At 43.6% G+C, this 21552-nt stretch overlaps 1 protein-coding gene across 1 annotated transcript in view; it reads right to left on the reverse strand.

Annotated features, from left to right (window-relative positions):
• ESYT1 (extended synaptotagmin 1) overlaps positions 1-21552 on the reverse strand; it is a 122177-nt gene that overhangs the window by 48004 nt on the left and 52621 nt on the right. The window contains exons 5-13 of the mRNA XM_056562314.1: positions 18363-18435; positions 18188-18277; positions 16930-16985; positions 15481-15601; positions 14088-14264; positions 11920-12002; positions 8073-8121; positions 7905-7994; positions 4186-4281 (exon numbers count right to left, since the gene is read on the reverse strand). Of these exons, the coding sequence (XP_056418289.1) occupies positions 4186-4281; positions 7905-7994; positions 8073-8121; positions 11920-12002; positions 14088-14264; positions 15481-15601; positions 16930-16985; positions 18188-18277; positions 18363-18435 (835 nt within the window). The remainder of the gene's footprint in view (positions 1-4185; positions 4282-7904; positions 7995-8072; positions 8122-11919; positions 12003-14087; positions 14265-15480; positions 15602-16929; positions 16986-18187; positions 18278-18362; positions 18436-21552) is intronic.

Raw genomic sequence — 21552 nt, forward strand, 5'->3', positions numbered from 1 at the left:
GATACCCATTATTACATACTTTTCTATTATTGTTGTGCTTAAAAAAAATCACAAACTTTTTAACCAAATTAGTATGTTTATAATCCCTTTATTTTGATGACCTATAACTTTTTAATTTTTCTGTATAAGCGGCAGTGTGAGGGCTCATTTTTTGCGCCATGATCTGTACTTTTTATTGATACCACATTTGCATATAAAAAACTTTTAATAAATGTTTTTATAATTTTTTTTTATAAAATGTATTAAAAAAGTAGCAATTTTGGACTTTTTTTTTTTTTTACGTTCACGCCATTCACCGTACGGGATCATTAACATTTTATTTTAATAGTTCGAACATTTACGCACGCGGCGATAACAAATATGTCTATAAAATGTATTTTTTACGCTTTTTGGGGGTAAAATAAGAAAAAATGGATGTTTTACTTTTTTTGGGGGGGAGGGGATATTTCACTTTTCTACTTTTACATTTTTTTTTACACTTGAATAGTCCCCATAGGGGACTATTCATAGCAATACCATGATTGCTAATACTGATCTGTTCTATGTATAGGACATAGAACAGATCAGTATTATCGGTCATCTTCTGCTCTGGTCTGCTCGATCACAGACCAGAGCAGGAGACGCCGGGAGCCGCACGGAGGAAGGAGAGGGGACCTCCGTGCGGCGTTCTGAATGATCGGATCCCCGCAGCAGCGCTGCGGGCGATCCGATCGTTCATTTAAATCGCGCACTGCCGCAGATGCCGGGATCTGTATTGATCCCGGCACCTGAGGGGTTAATGGCGGACGCCCGCGAGATCGCGGGCGTCGGCCATTGCCGGCGGGTCCCTGGCTGCGATCAGCAGCCGGGATCAGTCGCGCATGACACGGGCATCGCTCCGATGCCCGCGGTTATGCACAGGACGTAAATGTACGTCCTGGTGCGTTAAGTACCACCGCACCAGGACTTACATTTACGTCCTGCGTCCTTAAGGGGTTAAACCTACAACAAATACAACCCTACACTCTTAGTAAATGATGGCCATTATGTAAAACATTTACACCACTGGTGGCTTCACTAGATTATTCACAGCAGTTTATAATATTGGCAGAACGTTTATTATTCAGCGCGAGTTATTTTCCCACGTGTATGACTTCAGACCACTCGCATTCATTGGTGGTGGAATGTTAGCGGCTAATGTAAGTAATCAGGTCCAGAATCCGTGCCTAAATCCAGACAGAACATAACCATACCACAGTTATTCCCAAAATTAATGAATTAATAAATAAACAAAACATGACTAGAGTGCACAGCAGCTTTTATTTAGTGCCCCATATTTTCCCAGCTTTGACAACTAAAAAAAGATTGACAGACGGATCTCCCGGACACAAGCAGCTCTTTGTCTAGAAGGGTCACTCTCACAGACTCCAAGCAGAACCTAATGGTAGCCATGAAGCGAAACAAAACGCTCAACAAAAATAGAGGCAGCCATGACAACATAAGGGGAAGAAAAACAAAGCCGTACATTCGTAATGTGCCGCATTATGTTCAAAGAGCACACAACACCTGCTGTATTATTAGCCACGGGGAGTAACTGCTGACTTTTCTCTTTTTAGAATTAGGTTTCTTTGTTGCCTGATCATGGTAGATAGCCAAACTGGAAAGCCACTTGGAAGCCTGTATACTAAACTATACTTTGCTGCATAAATCAGAATTAACGCTATATGTTGGATTTTCACTATTATTAAAAAGGGTATTTCCATCTGGACAATTATGTCCAAGTTTCTCGTCCACACCACGACTGTAACTGAAAGCGTACCTGTCAGATCCCACCAAAAAAAACAAAAAACTGTCATATATATGTTACTCAATACCTCATCCTGATCATGTACAAGTAATTTTTATGTCTCTCCATATTTCACAAAAAAATTGCATATTACAGCTGCTCAATGGGGGAGATTTATCAAAACCAGTCCAGAGGTAAAGTTGCCGAGTTGCCCATAGCAACCAATCAGATCGCTTCTTTCATTTTTGAAAAGGCCTCTAAAAAAATGGAAGAAGCAATCTGATTGGTTTCTGTGTGCAGCTCGGCAACTTTTCTTCTGGACAGGTTTTGATGAATCTCCCCCAATGTCTTTTCCATCTTGTCACTCTGCTGACTCATTGCTTTCGGAAGCCTGGCAGCCCTGCTCTGTAACCCTCTCCTCTCTGGTTTCATGCTGTACATACACACACACAATGATAATTGGAGATTGCCTGTACTCTGCCACCAAAGACAATATGGTGAGTGTATAACTTACATCTCTCCGTCATTCATGTGTGTCATCCTTTGGCAGTCCTGTAATGCTGGGACTTGTAATTTTGGAATAGTTTGTGGTACAGTGTTTGGATAACTCTTTTACAGCAGTGTTGCCTTCAGCTGTGTGCCTACAGCTTTGGCAAAACTACAACTCCCAGCATGCCCAGACATCCTTTGACTGTCCAGGCATGCTTGGAGTTGTAGTTTTGCAGCAGCTGGAGGCACATGTTTGGTAAAACTCAGTGTTTCAGCAGTGTTGCTGCAGGCTGTGTTTGTCCTGCAGCCTTGTCAATCAGCCATCTCGTGTCCATGACCCTTGGACATACTCATGCTGCTGTGGGACTAATCAGTGTCCCAGGTGGTATGGGGACGCCTAGTGATGGGATTTTCGAAGGTAGTTTTCGTTAACAAAATGTGAAATTTGTTTAAAGTAATAGATTAGAAAAACTATTGGTTTTGCCAAGATGTACAGCACATAAAAAGTTTTATATATGGCATTGCCCATTGAAGGAGACTGTCAATGGCAGAACATATAATGTGCATGTAGAAATAGTCCGGATGGCCTTCTTGCGGATGAAAATCCTGGTGGTCTTTCTGAAGCTTGTTTGCGGTGTGTGCGTGCCCTTAAATAACCACTGCTCCCCACATCTCTTAACAGCTTGGTCAAAATGGCCTAGATGGCAGGCATTCTGCTATTCTCAGCCCATGGATACCACCCCTCTCAAAGTCTGTTAACAGGGCCAAATGTCTGTCTGAATTGTAGAGGCATGTCTAGCAGTCAATGATCTCTCATCAACAGGTACACTATCCAAAAGTAGCCTCCGAGTGCCTTTTATACAGCAGCAAGAGAGGCCATCTTGGGGCAAGAGTCATACAAAGTTTCACAGCAAACCAACAATTACTGGTGCATTATTTTTCTTTTTTGACAATTAGTGAATATGGTAATAACCTCCATATGAAAATGAATTTATGTCAATCAGAAATAAGTATCAGATATTCTTAAAGCGTACCCGTCAGATCCAACAAAAAAACATTTTTTTTTATATATCACTCAGTACCTAATCATGTACATCTAATTTTTATGTGTCTAGCACCCTTTGTTATTTTTTTTTATTACACTTTTAATTTAGCTCACTAGTCTGAATTCCTCCCAAAGGGAAGAGGCGTGGCCTCACTGTGGAGGTCTCCACCCCCTCCCTCAGTATGCTGTCTGCTCACATGTCCCCTAGAATTAGCAAAACTACAACTCCCAGCTTGTCCTCACTGACAATAGCGGGACACAAGCTGACAGTGGGAGGATTTTTCCTCCAGGTGTGAGCCCTGCACTCACAGCTGTCAATCAAGGAAGTGTGTCCATGACATAGGTGATGACGCATGGACACAGCAGGACTAGTATGTGTCCAAGCAGGCAGGGGGGGCAGTTGTCTGACTGGCATTTTCAGTATGAAATACTGAAAATTTTCTAATGAAACCAATTGCAAAACCTATTGGTTATACATGCTTTACAACATATCAAAAGTTTTTGTATCTGACAGTGCCCATTTAATCTTCTGCTATGGGCAACCCCCTGTAAAATGCAACATTTTCGAGTAGGATAATCTTGGTTTTAAACTGGAAAAGAGCAGAGATATAGATAGAATTATTCATTGTCTGTGTAGGTGAATGATTTTTGGTGGTGCTAATGTGTACGTGCATTACATTTATTGAATGGTTGCACGGCATTTGCTAAATGTTGTACAGGTACACATTTCCTGAAATTTGTTTCCACTTTTTATCAAGTTGCACAAAAAATGTAGATTTTTCTACACACAAAAAATCTAAGTCAGTTGCAAAAATGTGAAACTTTTCCTAACCAAAAGAAACGTGTAAACAAATTGATGCATGGTGTTTGCATTACGTGTACTTACAGGGAGCTCATCTGCCCGGTCCAAGTATACTATAAGAATAGCAGCAGACGGCTCTTCATTCGTTTTCAGTGTTATCTCCTTGTTCATTTTCATGACCTGGAGAGTTAAGAGAACAAAGACATATAAATGACCATACACAGAACTCCTGTAGTGACCTTAGATATTTAAAGCAGATTGTACTGACATTGACAGGCTGTACATACAATGACCTACTGCCTAAATGTGCCCACACCTTCAATAGCTGTGGTTTGAACTCACCCTCTCCTGATTCCACAACACACATAAGCACTCAGCTGGGCATTCATTGTTTTTTGTGGAAAGAGGATGGGTAAGCTGCTGTAGGAATCCTCTGGTCCCCAGGATACTACCAAGTTATAAGTATGTAGAAGCACGGCTGCCCACAACCACCACTAGGAGCTTATTGCATCCAGTTATCATTGAGGTCAGTGTATAAAGATAACCACATGGGATAGCTGGTGGCCGTATATTTGTTTAGCTGACAGCTATGTCTCCTGATCCCTTTTTTTTCTTTTTTGGTTAAAAAACCACACATCACCCAATGTAATAAGGGATGTGCCAACAAATGATGTTCATGGGCTGCATGAACAACCCAGCACACACAACTGTCGAATTTTGTAAGTCTCTGCTGATGAGTGCCAATCCACGAGATTGGTGCTCATATATACAGGGCACGTCGTGATATTTTATAGAGCCCTAAGGTGCAGCAGGCTAAAACAAGCAACCAATAATGCACACAGAACAACCCAAACTGAGAGGCAGTGATACAGACATCTGGGCTACGGGTATCAGCACATTATTAAAGGGGTACTCCACCCCTAGACATCTTATTCCCTATCCAAAGAATGGGAGATATGATGTCTGATCGCATGGGTCCTGCCGCTGAGGACCCACGCGATCTCCCTGCTGCGCCCGGAGTTCATTTAGAATGTCGGGCGCAGCGGCCATCACACCCCCTCCCATAGACTTTCATTGAGGGGACGAGGCCATGATGTCACGAAAGGGGAGTGGCCGTGACGTCACAAGCCTCCGCCCTGCATTGCCAGCCATATGGCACGGAGTGAAGTTCGCTCCATGAACCGGATGACTGGGGTGCCGCAGATGAGATCGCTGGGGTCCACAGCGGCGGGATCCCCGTGATCAGACATCTTATCCCCTATCCTTGGATAGAGGATAAGATGTCTAGGGCTGGAGTACCTCTTTAAGGGCAATAGAAAGGGTATACACCATTTTCAGTCACATCAAATACAAAGAAAACATTTGTGTCACATAAACCAGAGTAATATTAATCTCACTATATATATATATATATATATATATATATATATATTTATTTATTTATTTATTTTTTTTAAACAAAAAGACATGTTTTCCCTCAGATTTCCACTTTATTTGCTAAGTAAGTACCCAGAACATTATCTGTAGCCATTTCTGTAACTTTCCATGGATGAAAGACTCCCAGATAAGCACAATCATTACGGAGAAGACATCAGACTCTTTGATCTCATCAAGACAATCAGGGCAGTCAAAAGGCAAAACAAAACCAAGACTGTACATCTACAGAGTGGCCGATGTAAGACGTATCCGCCAACAGGCTGGCTGGGGAATATTTCAATTTGTCAGAATCCTTTAACATAAAGACAATTAAATAAAACCAAGTGCCGACTGATGAGAAAGAGCTGTCGTATGATACTTATATGCAACAATAATTGTATATTATTGTATTACATATTTTTTTTTATTGATTTTCAGATTATCTGTCTTTCCTTTCCTTCCATCCTGTCTGCTAACATTTAGCTGGTGTCTATTCCCACATGGGATATCATACAGACAAATGTGTATTTTTAGGTTAACATAAAAAATTCTGTCAATGACCAGCAAGCAATATCTCATTGGTTGTAAAATCCTTTACCATAATTATACTAGACAATGGGGGAGATTTATCAAAACCTGTGTAGAGGAAAAGTAGTGCAGTTGCCCATAGCAACCAATCAGATCACTTTCATTTTTCACAGGCCTCTTTAAAAATGAAAGAAGCGAGCTGATTGGTTGCTATGGGCAACTGCACCACTCTTCCTCTGCACAGGTTTTGATAAATCTCCCCCAATGACCGCAAACCATGGATGTCCCAACACCATTTTTTATGACAGAGTACAAGTACCAAAACCTTTCCAAGTACTTACGAACACCAACTACCAATACTTATATATTTTTGTCATGTGACAGCAGAGGTGGCTCTAGACTTCGTAAAGTCTTAGGTGAAAGATGTACATGAGGCCCTACCAACACTCTTGATTAAGAAATGTCCCACTAGTTAGGTAGAAAATCCCCCCTATTAGTTAGAACCCTCCCTTTTAAAAGAAACCCTCCTAAAGAAATTAATAAAAATTCCACTCACCTTTCTTCCGTTACCTCCCCAACCTCTGCTCTTTTAGTGGTAAAGGACCTTCTTCTTCATTCTGAACACTTCAACATCATCACGAGGCAGGTCCTGCACCACCCAGAATAATGGAGCAAGGAGAAGGTCCTGCATCACTAAAAGAGCGGAGGATGCTAAACCTTCGGTGTGGGACGGAGGGAAGGTAAGTGAGGTTTTTTAAAATTATTTTTATGGTATGCAAGTATGAAGTTCATTAGCATAAGTACAAGTACTTGTGCAAATGTCCAGTATCGGCGCATATACCAGTATCGGTATTGGGATATCCCTACTGCAAACTTTTACTCTATATTACAATTTTTCACACCGTGTAAAACACCCTTTACTCTTCCCTGTCTTAAAATGATCAAGCCACACTGGTAAATAGAGTGGTTCAGATAAGGGGTACCATAAGAAATATTAAAGGGTTTTTTCAGAACATTCATTTTATACCAAAAAAACAAAAACAAACACACACATTCACCTGCTGCCAACCCCCACCTATGCTATTTCAATTGCGTTGACTCCCACTGTCAAGCTCTCTTTTCTGAAGGGTACGTTCACACAAGCGGATCCCCAGCACGTATTATGCTGCGGATCCGCTGCTGAAGGACCGCTGTATGCTGCCTTTACAGGTGCCTGCTCGGAGCAGCAATACTCCGCTACGAGCCGACACACTGCGATGTGCGATTTGCCTTGTGCATGAGCAGAATACTCGCACATATCGGCAGCTGTAAGCCTAGCTCATAGAGGAGCGGCCGCAATGTGTGCGAGTACACGTCGCTTCAGTGTGTCTGCTTGTAGTGACGTATTGCCGCTCCGAGCAGGCACCTGTAAAGGCAGCATACAGCGGTCCTTCAGCAGTGGGTCCGCAGCGTAATACGTGTTGGGGATCCACTCGTGTGAACGTACCCTTATTCTTGACACACAGTAAGTGCCCACTCAGCCAATCACTGGCCTTAGTGATGACCGCCTCTACTTGGCCATGTGGGTATTTCCTACGTGGTGAGAGGAGAGCAGGAAGCACTTGGCAGCAGGGACAGTTACTATCAAGGAATCAGATAGCAGATGAGTACATGTTTTTTTTCCTTTTCATCCCACTCAAAGATCATTTAAGTATTAAATTAAAGCTACAGACCGCTTTAAAGAAAATGCATATATATATATATATACCAATCCTGTATAAAGGCATGTTCCTCAAAAGGTAAAACTAACCATTACCCTCCTCTATTACTCTTATGCAAAAATTAAAAGAACACACCAAATTACAGTAAAGATTCTCTACCTGCTCAAGTTGTGAAGCATTGGGCTGGAGAGTAAGCCATTCCAGTCTGAGATGTATCTTCCCACTTTTGGTATTATTAAGCTGGTACCACTGAGGAGAAAAGTTACAGGAATTCAGTACAGCAAGGCCAAAATGACATGCCCACCCTTATACATCACATGCTCTAACCTTGTCAAGTACTTGAGCTTTCTTCACCTCGCCAAGATCTAACTTCATTCTAGGAGAAGAGAAACATGTTACTTCTATTACACCGAGGGTATACAGGCTGGAACAAGACCCCCCTGTCTGTCTCCATTATACTTCAGACATTCCCTTAGCATAGTGAGATAGCTCCGGTATGGTAATCGCATTGTTTATTCATTACTGTGTCTCCATCTTTCATCTCCAAGATTCTATATCTTCTCTTACAAAGTACTAGGGGCGGATCTGTAGTTGGGGCCTAGATGTTACACTTACAGCCTATTGTCACATGAGCTTAGACATCTAAAAAACAACCACAGGATATTGCATGGAGGTTTTACACAAATTGTTTTTGCAGCTTTATCTGTAAACTGCAATAACTTACGGATCAAACATAAGATAACACACAATGGTCCTAACTTACTAAGAGTGTTGTGTAGGTTTCTTTGTGGGTTTTAATTCCCTACAATTTGTTTTCCACGGTATTTACTAAGGTTTCCCTCCATTTTCCACTTTTCCCTACATTTTGCTTATTTTTACACATGCTCTGATCTGTCTGGTTTTCCTCAGCTCAAATCCACCACATTTTCTGTGGAAACCTTAGTAAATATGTTGGGTTTTTGTGAAAATGTCGGGAACACGCCCCTTTTTTGTGACCACGCCCCTTCCCCGATGGCCACTCCCCTTTTTGGGGTTCTCTTAGTAAAATGGAGAGTAAGGCTGGGTTCACACCACGTTTTGTTAAATACGGCTCCCGTATACGGCTGGGAGGAGGGGGGCGGGGCTTAATCGCGGCACCCGCACTCATATTCAGGAACCGTATTTAATATATGTCTATGAGCCGACCGGAGTGAACCGCAGCCTCCGGATGGCTGCTTTTTTGGCCGTATGCGGTTTCCCGACCGCAGGCAAAAACGTGGTCGACCACGTTTTTGCCTGCGGTCGGGAAACCGTGTACGGCCGAAAAGAAAGCCGACCAGAGGCTGCAGTTCACTCCGGCCGGCTCATAGACATACATTAAATACGGTTCCCGAATACGGCTGAGTGAGGGCGCCGCGATTAAGCCACGCCCCCCCCTCCTCCCAGCCGTATACGGGAGCCGTATTTAACAAAACGTTGTGTGAACCCAGCTTTAGTATGTTTTTTTTTTTCAATTCTGGCGCACAACCCGACAAAACATGCCGGGTTTGCAATAGTAAATGAGAGCCAATATCCGAAAAAGTAAGCTGGTATATTGTGCCATGTCTGTGCCATGTCTGCTAACTAAAATGAACGTTAAGAAATCGTACACTTTATCCAGATCCAATATATGCATCAATTCTAACCTGCCTACTAAAAAAAAACAAAAAATAAAAAACATCCCTTATACAGATAATATATAAAGGTCACTTCATAAAGTCAAAAGTAGCTATGCCAACATAAAGGTTGTCTAGGCTGAATATCTGCAGTCAGATGAGAAAAGCCATGATCTGCTAAAGGGATGACAGGTCAAAGAGGACACGTCTGTAACCCAATACCTGGTATATATCTGTATTACTCTATGGATATCCCACTGACAGGAATATAACACCCGCATAATATAGTTTGATGATCTATTCTATATTTCAACATACAACTTAAGTTTTTGCCGAATTAAGGATAAGGCCAAATTTACATCTGCAATATTGTTTTCTGTTCTTAAACGGGTACTCCGCCCCTAGACATCTTATCTCCTATCTAGAGATGAGCGAACTTACAGTAAATTCGATTTGTCACAAACTTCTCGGCTCGGCAGTTGATGACTTTTCCTGCGTAAATTAGTTCAGCTTTCAGGTGCTCCGGTGGGCTGGAAAAGGTGGATACAGTCCTAGGAAAGAGTCTCCTAGGACTGTATCCACCTTTTCCAGCCCACCGGAGCACCGGAAAGCTGAACTAATTTATGCAGGAAAAGTCATCAACTGTCGAGCCGAGAAGTTCGTGACGAATCGAATTTACTGTAAGTTCGCTCATCTCTACTCCTATCCAAAGGATGTCTGATGGCAGCATTCTGAACACTTTGGGTGGCAGTGATGTCACACCAAGCCCGCTCCATTCATGTCTATGGGAGGGGGCGTGACTACCGTCACGCCCCCTCCCATAGACATGAATGGAGCGGGCATGGTGTGACATCATGACCATGGCTGCACGAAGCCAGCATTCTGAACATAAGGATTAGAATATCGGGGTGACGGCGCATAGATTCCAGAGGCCGGATCCCCACTCAGACTATCCTTTGGATTGGGGATAAGGTATTTAGGGCAGAGAACCCCTTTAAGGCCAATGTGAACACGGCCTTGAAAAAATCTGCTATGTGTTACCATGTTATTGAGGTAAGAGGCAGTGAATCGCGACAGTGTGACTCAGTAAAGAAGTTAGTATTATAGGGGCCATACATGGAAGGACTCGAATGCCTGACAGCCGCCAATACAGAGACCATGAAACACTGGTGCTGGGGAGCACTGTCCTCATAAGTCCATTATTTTCTGTCTTAGCAGTTATTCACTGTCTTGAGCACCACTTTAATATTTACTGCTGCTCGCCCTGACATTTATTTGGTAGCGAAGATTAAAGACACTGCAGCGTCGTCCCATTTAAGCTGGTATCAGGTGTCCAACCCCTACTAATACGATATTGTTTTAAAGGGTCAAATAAAGCCTAGAAATACAATTTTTAGTATTCACATCGATCACTGAACCCTGGGTAAGCTGACACTTCAAGGAGTCATATCCAGACTCCAATTTCCTATGTATCTGTGGCTGCTGTAAAGTGAATCTCTGAACTGCTGCACACAGATCAAAGCAGGAGCTGATGCAAAATGACAACCTTCATAATTCACAACAGATAATAAAATAAAGAGATCTACGATCAGGAAAAAAAAATTTGAATAAAAATATGTTTCAGTATTTGGATTCAGTTGGTAAAAAAAACAATTGATATATTCCTATTTTTTTTTTTTTAAAAAGCCCAATCTAGTGCAAACAGGCCCGAAAATATGCTTTTCAGGTCTTCAGACTGGAGAACAGAGGTACATGACACAGTATTATAACTTGGCATTGTGGGCTCAAAAGCTAAAGAAAATCCTGAAATACCCATTTAATGTGCGCATGTGTACAGACTAAGGTTTGCATGTTTTGGTGTACCATATAGTGGTCCCTCAACATGTCGCCCTCCATCACTGTCGTCGCGTCCCCGCCGCTCCGGACCGTCTCTGCTGCCTGGGATCGTCGCTCTTCATCGCCGTCATCACGTCGCTGCGCACGCCGCTCCAATTGGATGACGGGACGGCGTGTGCAGCGACGTGATGACGACGAAGGAGAGCACCGGCGATGCAGGAGATCCTGAAGAGGACGGTCCGGAGCGCTGGGGACAGGTAAGTGATCATCACCGGACCACACAGGGCACCTTAAACGGCTATCTGGTGGCAGCTGAAGCAGTCTGCGCTGCCGGATAGCCGTTTATGCGATGGCCCCGACATACAAAAGCATCGAATGTTGATGCTGCCTTCTACATGTGATGGCCTCTGAGAGGCCATCGTATGTTGAAACGATCGTATGTCGGGGCCATCGTAGGAACTCTCTGATTCGATAATGTTTTGAGAAGCATTAGGTGGCAGTTTTAACCACCAGTAAAGACTGTTTGTTTTTATTTTATTTTTTAAGTTCATAGTAAATAATAGCAATGCCTGTGGTTACACAATACATATACACAGTGAACACAAAATTACAGGATGACTTGAACTTTTTAAAATTAACAAGATGTTAAATATCATTTTCTCTGAATAACACGACATTTGGAATTTGTGGAGTTTTTCTCTTACCTTCCTAAGAAGTCATCTTTATCAGGGTCCTTGTCGAACAACTCCACCTCAAGCTCTTGGCCTGGCACCTCGTGTACTATAACCTGTATAAGGAACCAAGAAGGGAAAATGTAATAAATAAAGTGATAACACTAAGGTAACACAGAACGACAGAACATCACACAACTGCAGCACATTTACTTTAATAAGTACACTTTTTTTTTTTAGGCCAACATTATGTTCTCAAAAACAATTGTTCAGCCCAAGATCTGTTTGTGGAAAAACAACAGTCAAATGCAATGTCTGTTTTTATTGTCAGTGGGAGAAGATATGACGAGATTACCAGGGTTAACCTGTTCAGGACGTGGGGCGTATGCATATGCCCTGCATACGCCCGTGGGAATTCCAGTCCCCGCCGCTAGCTGGTTGGGGACCGGACCGGGATGCCTGCTGGAATCATTCAGCAGGCATCCCGGCACATCGCCTAGGGGGATCCTGAGACCCTGTCGGCGATCGCAGAAAATCGCATGTCAATTCAGACATGCGATTTGCTGCTATTCCGGGCTGATCGGGTCTGTGGTGACCCGATCAACCGGAAAATAGGGATGATCGGAGTTGTCAGTGACTGCGATCTCCTCCTATCCCCTGCCATTAGTCAGAACTGAGTTCTGACCAATGGCAGCACAGGACAGGGGGTTGCCATGGAAATCCCCTGTTCTGCCCACCCCTGGATGTCGGGCAGAACAGGGGGGGGAGAAGATGGAGACCGGTACCTTACCTGAAGATGGCGTGGGGACTGAAGATCATCGTGGAGACTGCAGAGATCCCGGCTCAGGTAGGGAAACCACGGTGGGGGGGGAATGAAAGTGAGAGTAAAGCGATCTTTACTGTGGCAACCACTAGGAAGGCCGAACTGCAACTCACAGCATGCCCAGACAGCCAAAGGCTGTCTGGGCATGCTGGGAGTTGTAGTTTTGCAACATCTGGAGGGTCACAGTCGGGAGACCACTGTTACAGTGGTGCCCAAACGGTAGCCCTCCAGATGTTGCCACACTACAACTCTCAGCATGCCTAGACTGCCCAGGCATGCTGGGAGTTGTAGTTCTGTAACATCTGTCCCTTCAGATTTAGCAATTTTCATGAAATTTTTGAAAATTGCTGCTCTACTTTGAAGCCCTCTGATTTTTTTCAAAAAGTTAAAGTATGTCCATTTTATGATGCCAACATAAAGTGGACATATTGTATTTGTGAAGAAAAATAAAATGTATTTGGAATATCCATTTTCCTTACAAGTAGGGAGCTTCAAAGTTAGAAAAATGCAACATTTTCAAAATTTTCATGAAATTTTGGGATTTTCACCCAAAAAGGATGCAAGTAACGCCGAAAATTTACCACCAAAATAAAGTAGAAAATGTCACGAAAAAACAATCTCAGAATCAGAATATTCTGTAAAACCGTTTTAGAGTTATTCATGTGTAAAGTGACGGTGGTCAGAATTGCGAAAAAGGGCTCAGTCCTTAAAGGAGAACTCCAGACCATAAAAATTGTCCCCCATAGTGCCGGCAGTAAAAAAATAAAGATGTACATACCTTCCTCCGCTCCCCCGGGGCCTCCGGTAACCGGCTCCAGTCTCCGCTGCAATCCACTTCCTGGTTGCCGCAGTCCGACTCGGCCGACTATAGGCTGAGCGGCAGTGTGACGTTTTCGGCCCCGGCCGCAGGTGCCGGTGTAGTGAAGAATTTTGTGTTCTGAAGCGTTTTCACACTGCCGCTCAGCTTATCGCGGGCCAAGTCGGACTGTGCTGCGGCTGGTGATTGGCTGATTCATCCGACCACCGGCAACCAGGAAGTGGATTGCGGCGGAGACCGGAGCCGGTTAACGGAGGAGCGAAGGAAGGTATGTACATCTTTATTTTTTTACTGCTGGCACTATGGGGGACAATTTTTATGGTCTGGAATTCTCCTTTAAGGTGAAAAAGGGCTGCGTCCTTAAGGGGTTAAAGGATATGTCCTAAAACCAATATGTTTCTTAACTCCTGCTAACATCTTGCACCTTGTTTATAAAAGGCCATAAGGCATTGCTGCCTCCCAGTGATGTGCATTGTTCTAAGTATCTTGACTTATTCTACGCATAAAATATTCGCACTATCCAGTGCTGTACCATGACAACTGTGGAGCAACATACTGTACCTCATACATTTCTTTCCATACAGGATTCAGATTTTCATTTATGACGCGGCTGGTGAAGACCTGTGTCCCAACACGCAGAATGGCGTAAGGGTCCGACTTTCCTGCCAGCAATCCTCCCATTTGAAAATCCTTAGGAGACAGATTGCTGGCCTCTATAAGGTGAATGCGCACAATCCCCTGAAAGAAGTAGGAAAAAACTGATGCATTTCCACATTCAATTCTCAGGTGCAGTGCATAGAAAAAAACTACAACAGCAAATAGGCGGCAACCAAATTCTAAAGAGTGGAAGCCATAGATGTCCTCAAGATCATAAAGTAATACTATATATATCCTAGTAACATGCAATTACTTTAAAGGGGTACTCCGCCCCTAGACATCTTATCCCCTATCGAAAGGATAGGGGATAAGATGTCAAATCGCGGGGGTCCCAACGCTGGGGACCCCCGGGATCTCGGCTGCAGCACCCACCTGTTGTGGCTTTCGGCAGCGCTGGAGGTTCTCATCCTAACGGCTCCCGACCACGGTGACGTAAGATCGCATTGAGGGGTGGGGTGTGACGTCACATGGGGGCGGAGTCGTGAAGTCACAATCTTATGTCACCGTGGTCGGGAGCCGTTAGCATGAGAGCCTCCAGTGCTGCCGGAAGCCACAACAGGTGGGTGCTGCAGCCGAGATCATGGGGGTCCCCAGCGGCGGGACCCCCGCGATCTGACATCTTATCCCCTATGCTTTCGATAGGGGATAAGATGTCTAGGGGCAGAGTACCCCTTTAAAGGGGTACTCCGCTGCTCAGCGTTTGGAACAAAATGTTCTGAACGCTTAGAGCCGACTTTGGGAGCTTGTGACATAGCCCCGCCCCCTCATGTCACGCTCCGCCCCCTCAATACAAGTTTATGGGAGGGGCGTGAAAGCCGCCACGCCCCCTCCCATAGACCTTCATTTAGGGGGCGGGACGTGACATCATGAGGGGGTGGGGCTCCCGACGCCGGCTCTAAGTGTTTGGAACATTTTGTTCCAAACACTGAGCAGCGGAGTACCCCTTTAAGAGATGGGAATACCATTTTGAGATGATACCATGTTGAATGACCGAATGTACTTTGCTATTACATAGAATGTTTCAAAACATTGAATGTGTCGGAAGATAAGAACCGTCTGCCCGGTTTATTGTCTAAAAAAAAAAAAAAAAAGGCATATTGGGTAATGCAAATTCTAAATGATACAGGATACGGGTAATTTTCAAATTGTTTATATTGTTCAAAAATAACTTTCCCAGTTAACATTTCAAATATAAACAAAATGAAAAGCTTATTCTTCATATATGTTTGGATAATGATGAAATTGGATTTTTACCTAAGACATGTAGGAAAAATGAATGAACAAATGAGACTGTTACCCTAGGCAGTGGGGAGCGTAGTTCTGCTGTATGAAGGTCCGCAGCAAGTGGGATGGTGAGGCGATTTGGCAAGACAAGGAAGCCAGAAATGATGTCCATAACCATTGTGTCTGACATAATACTAAAGGTATAAAAAAAAAGGTGATAAAACGTAATGTGAGTATGATGCCAGAAAAAAACCATGCAGATAATGCACTGTCCATGTTCTGGACTGACAAGACACGGCTAAAATAGGATCTTTGACATTGATACTGAGCAAACTAAAAATGTAGACACTAATACACAGGCCGTCACGCCCCCCACCCCCCATATAGACATGAATGGAGGTGGAGTGACGTAACGTCACAAGGGGGTGTGGTGTGATGTGATGTGATGTCAAGACCACAGTCGCCCAAACCCAGCCTTCTAAAAATAACTTTCAGAACGCCGGGTGCTGCACAGAGATCGCGGGGGGTCCCAGCAATCAGGCATCTTATCCCCTATCTAAAGGATAAGATGTCTAGGGGCAAAGTACCCCTTTAAAACTAATATACAAAGAGCATGGCCCTAGTATGTTTCTTTACAATCACTAGGCAGGTTTACGTAAAGAAAAATAAAGAATACCATGTATACAGTGTGCTGCGCTATTTTACAAAGTAGAAGAAATGATCGAGGTCAAAATGATACTTTTTTGGACTCTGTCTGGTCAGTGGCGGCCTATAGCTAAGTTCTGCTTATACACCAGGAGCTTTCCTGCACATAACCCATAGAGTGAAAATTATACATGGACTAGGTGGTATTGGTCCCATACTACACTGCATAAAATCTACTTTCCAGTCAGCACTAGGATGGCGCAGGCATTGCCGCTCCCCATACTGTGTATTCTGCCGCTCCCCATACTGTGCAGGAAGCTCCACTACTGAAATTCTGTAGTGTGCACTGTGCAGCAGAAATTCATTAATAGCAATGGGACTCTGCTGTACCAACATTTCAGAGTGGAATTCTTCCTAGAAACAGAGCCATAGGGTATATGTCTATCCCTGAGGAAATGGTGAGGAAAATGTTCTTACTGAAATCCTCTTTCTGCTCCATGGTAAAATGAAGCAGAAACCAAGTGAAATTGGCATTTTTTGGTTTAGAGTTTGGCACAGAAATGAAAAGTCCCATTGATATGGGATTTTACATACACATTGTAAAGGAAGAATGGACATGTTGCACTGAAATTACACTTCTTTAGACAGTCACAGAAATGCCATTAAAATGAATGGGAGTCTTATTCAAGGCAGAATCCATGTGGAATTTAACATGGGTTTCGCTTGAATTTCCTCAGTGTGAACATACTCTAAGGCACCATTTACACACAAAGCATCATGTCCCATTAGTAAGTACGAATGACTAACCTAAAAAAGCAGAAGGGTTTTGTGGTATGAAAGACGGCAATAGTTTAGAGCTAAAAAGAGAACCACTTACTTTAACCCAGGGATGTCCAGCAAGTTTGTAAGCCCCGTCCAGTTTAAGTCTAACATCTATGGGGAAAAATCAAAAAGTTTTGTCTGTTTATTTCATCAAAGTCATCTGAATATAATTGGTAGCAAATATCACAATATACATTATTATTATTCTTATTATTCAATACACTCCAGTACATAATGGATCCCATTTTATGAGCCAGAATAGAAGACACTATGTAGGAACAACAATAACTGCTTTGGAGGCCTATCCTTGCATTTGTATGGTGATTAGCTGACTTCAAAGCTTCTATTAAAAAAAAAATAAAATAAAAATATTTATATATATATATATATATATATATATATATATATATATATATATATATATATATATATTTATATATTTTTTAAAAATATCAAGTCTTAACTGTAGGGTATCATGTAGCTGAGACCCCTACTGATTGCTGAGCATTGTCTACTTCACTTCTGCTTGGCTCAACTTGGAAAGCCGAATGTGCAGAGTATGGATTCATAGAAAGTCTACTATAATTTTTATGAATACGTTTACTGCTCACTTTACTCTCTGAGAAAATGAATAGAAAATAAATGATTCTACCCTTTTTATAGTTGGGGTTTCAGCAATTGGACCCCTCTCTGATATAAACTTGACATGTCAGAAGTTTGTAAAAGGGATGGGTACTCTTCAGGAATCTTTTATATTTATATAATTGTGCTCAGACTGCTGTCAAAGAAGAAAAAACAATAAAACATGCTTAAAGGGGTACTCCACTGCTCAACATTTGGAACAAACTGTTCCGAACACTGGAGCTGGCGCCAGGAGCTCATGACATCATAGCCCCCCCCTCATGATGTCACACCCCCTCAATGCAAGTCTATGGGAGGGGGCGTGACAGCCCTTATGCCCCCTCCCATAGACTTGCATTGAGGGGGCAGGACGTGACATCAGGAGGGGGCGGGGCTATGATGTCACAAGCTCCAGTGTTCGGAACAGTTTGTTCCAAATGCTGAGCAGCGGAGTACTCCTTTAACATCCTTGTTTCTCCACCGCCACTGTTCTTTACAAGCCTGGTTTCAGATTCCAAAGAACTTTTGGGGTCGGCACATGGAAGGGCTCGTTCAGAATGGTGGCGGCAGTGAAGCAAATGGAACCAGAATTGTGAAAATATAGCTATACAATTTATGATCATATTCATGAATCTGTAGTATGTGTAGATTCCTTAAGTTGTGGTTTAGGTCAGCTTTAAATGTTAACCCACCGGTCGTCTAATGAAGAATAAAGTGATAGCTCCGATGATGGGAACGTCGCCTATTAGTGGCTCCAGGATTACTCGCACCATCCCGTGTAGCTGATGAAAAAACATAATCAGGACATAAAGTTCACTTTACAATTCCCAGTCAATGTGCTTCTGAGAATTCATGGACATCGCTCACCTGCACGCCCTTAACTCCGGCTTTACAGAAATACTTCTTCACCTCCACATCTATTTCCATGTCTCCTACATAACTGTAGAGAAAAGAGTAAAATCAGAGAAAAAAAGGCAACAAAAAGAAGCCAGTCATGTGCTACAAAGGGCTTGGTTGTTTGGCAGCCACTATAAAGTACAGGATATCCTTAACATCTTTAAACATTAGTAAACTAAGAAGAAGATCTCGGCTGGCATGACTCTGGCCCAACATCAATGTACACACAACTGCTTCCCTTCTAGCATTTTTTATTATGTTATCACTATGAAACACAAGTCGTATTTTCAAGTTATTACTAAATCAGCTCCATAACAATTTACACAAGAGAAGCGATAGCATGCACTCACCGCAAGAGTGGTATCTATACGTCCGGAGGTCTGGGGCACCGGGAGGACATCAGGCTGGAAGCAAAGCACTCAGAGCGCTTCCCATCCAGCCTGAAGTCCTCCCGATGCCCCGGACCTCCGGACGTATAGATACCAGCCTTGCGGTGAGTGCATGCTATCTCTTCTCTTGTGTATTTCATTGTTACTTCAGCTTTGTTGCCTGCCCCCCCGCAGGTATCAAGCTATTCACAGGATTCCCAGCCTCCTCCACCTATATATCTTTCCAGCATTAGTGACATATGACGTGGTGCTCTCCCCTTCATTCTCTTGCTCTATTGTGTATTTCCATAACAATTTACGCTTGTATCAAAAGGTTATACTCTGAATCAGCTCCAGATAGGGTTGTCTATGGCTGGACCTTCTGACCCCATTACTGCATCAGACCCTGGGCCCACCGCAGGATCTTCTGTTTCTCTGGTGAGCCAGTCCAACCCTGTTGTTGTTTAATTATAGAGATCAGGAATAGGGATGTCCCGATACCGATACAGGTATCGGTATGGGGACCAATACTGGACATTTGCACGTGTACTTGTACTGGCGCAAATATCCCCGATACCTTATCAGATACCTGCCAGTGGGAGTTCCGCTGGCAGGTATAACGGTGGTGCGGTAAGTCACCTGCATTCTCTTCTCCCGAGCTATGCAGTGCGCTCAGCAGCTGAGCGTACATCATAGCCAGGACCCACATTAACCCTTTAGACGCCACAATCAAAGTTGATTGTGGTGTCTAAAAGTCCTAAGATGTACTGCCGGTTAGCTCAGGGATGGTGATGGGATCACCGCGGTGTAATCGCGGTGTCCCGATCAGCTGTGAGGACGGCCGGAGGTCTCTTACCCTGCTCAGTGCATCCGATTCTCACTCCTTTACTGCTGCCAGCCATGCTAGGCATTAGTAAAGGAGCGCCAATAACATTGATCACTGCTATGATATGGCATATCTACAGATTGCATGCAATAGTCCCTTTTAGGGACTATAATAGTGAAAAAAAAAATGTGTAAAAAATAATAAATGTGAATTAACCCCTTCCCAATAAAAAATTTGAATCAATCCCCTTTTCAAAAAAGTTTAAATAAATAAAAAAGTATATATATTTTTTATATAAAAAAAGCCCTCTCTTATAAAAACTAAAAGAAAAAAAAAAAAACCACCCCTTTTTCCCATTGAGGGTACGTTTACAAGGGCAGATCCACAGCCTATTTTACACTGCAGATCCACCACTGAAGGACCGTTACATGCTGCCTTTAGATGTGCCTGCTCTGAGTGGAAATATGCCACTACGAGCAGACACACTGAAGCGATGTGCGAGTCGCTGTGCATGCGCGGTGTACTCGCACACATCGAGGCCGCTCCCCCTGCTCCATGAGCTAGGCCAAGAGTGGCCGCAATGTGCGAGTACACTGCGCATGCGTGCTGAGTCTCACACATCGCAGTGTGTCTGCTCGTAGCCACGTATTGCCGCTCCGAGCAGGCACATCTAAAGGCACCACGTAGCGGTCCTTCAGCGGCGCATCCGCAGCATAAAATATGCTGTGGATCTGCCCGTGTGAATGTACCCTTAAGGGGAAAAAAAAGGGGAGTACTTAAAGGGGTACTCCGGTGGAAAACTGTGTACTTGTACTGTACGTGTACTTGTACTGGCGCAAATATCCCCGATACCTTATCAGATACCTGCCAGTGGGAGTTCCGCTGGCAGGTATAACGGTGGTGCGGTAAGTCACCTGCATTCTCTTCTCCCGAGCTATGCAGTGCGCTCAGCAGCTGAGCGTACATCATAGCCAGGACCCACATTAACCCTTTAGACGCCACAATCAAAGTTGATTGTGGTGTCTAAAAGTCCTAAGATGTACTGCCGGTTAGCTCAGGGATGGTGATGGGATCACCGCGGTGTAATCGCGGTGTCCCGATCAGCTGTGAGGACGGCCGGAGGTCTCTTACCCTGCTCAGTGCATCCGATTCTCACTCCTTTACTGCTGCCAGCCATGCTAGGCATTAGTAAAGGAGCGCCAATAACATTGATCACTGCTATGATATGGCATATCTACAGATTGCATGCAATAGTCCCTTTTAGGGACTATAATAGTGAAAAAAAAAATGTGTAAAAAATAATAAATGTGAATTAACCCCTTCCCAATAAAAAATTTGAATCAATCCCCTTTTCAAAAAAGTTTAAATAAATAAAAAAGTATATATATTTTTTATATAAAAAAAGCCCTCTCTTATAAAAACTAAAAGAAAAAAAAAAAAAAAACACCCCTTTTTCCCATTGAGGGTACGTTTACAAGGGCAGATCCACAGCCTATTTTACACTGCAGATCCACCACTGAAGGACCGTTACATGCTGCCTTTAGATGTGCCTGCTCTGAGCGGAAATATGCCACTACGAGCAGACACACTGAAGCGATGTGCGAGTCGCTGTGCATGCGCGGTGTACTCGCACACATCGAGGCCGCTCCCCCTGCTCCATGAGCTAGGCCAAGAGTGGCCGCAATGTGCGAGTACACTGCGCATGCGTGCTGAGTCTCACACATCGCAGTGTGTCTGCTCGTAGCCACGTATTGCCGCTCCGAGCAGGCACATCTAAAGGCACCACGTAGCGGTCCTTCAGCGGCGCATCCGCAGCATAAAATATGCTGTGGATCTGCCCGTGTGAATGTACCCTTAAGGGGAAAAAAAAGGGGAGTACTTAAAGGGGTACTCCGGTGGAAAACTGTGTACTTGTACTGTACGTGTACTTGTACTGGCGCAAATATCCCCGATACCTTATCAGATA

The sequence above is a fragment of the Hyla sarda genome, chromosome 2 (genome assembly GCF_029499605.1).
Source record: "Hyla sarda isolate aHylSar1 chromosome 2, aHylSar1.hap1, whole genome shotgun sequence".
Classification (NCBI taxonomy): Eukaryota; Metazoa; Chordata; class Amphibia; order Anura; family Hylidae; genus Hyla; species Hyla sarda.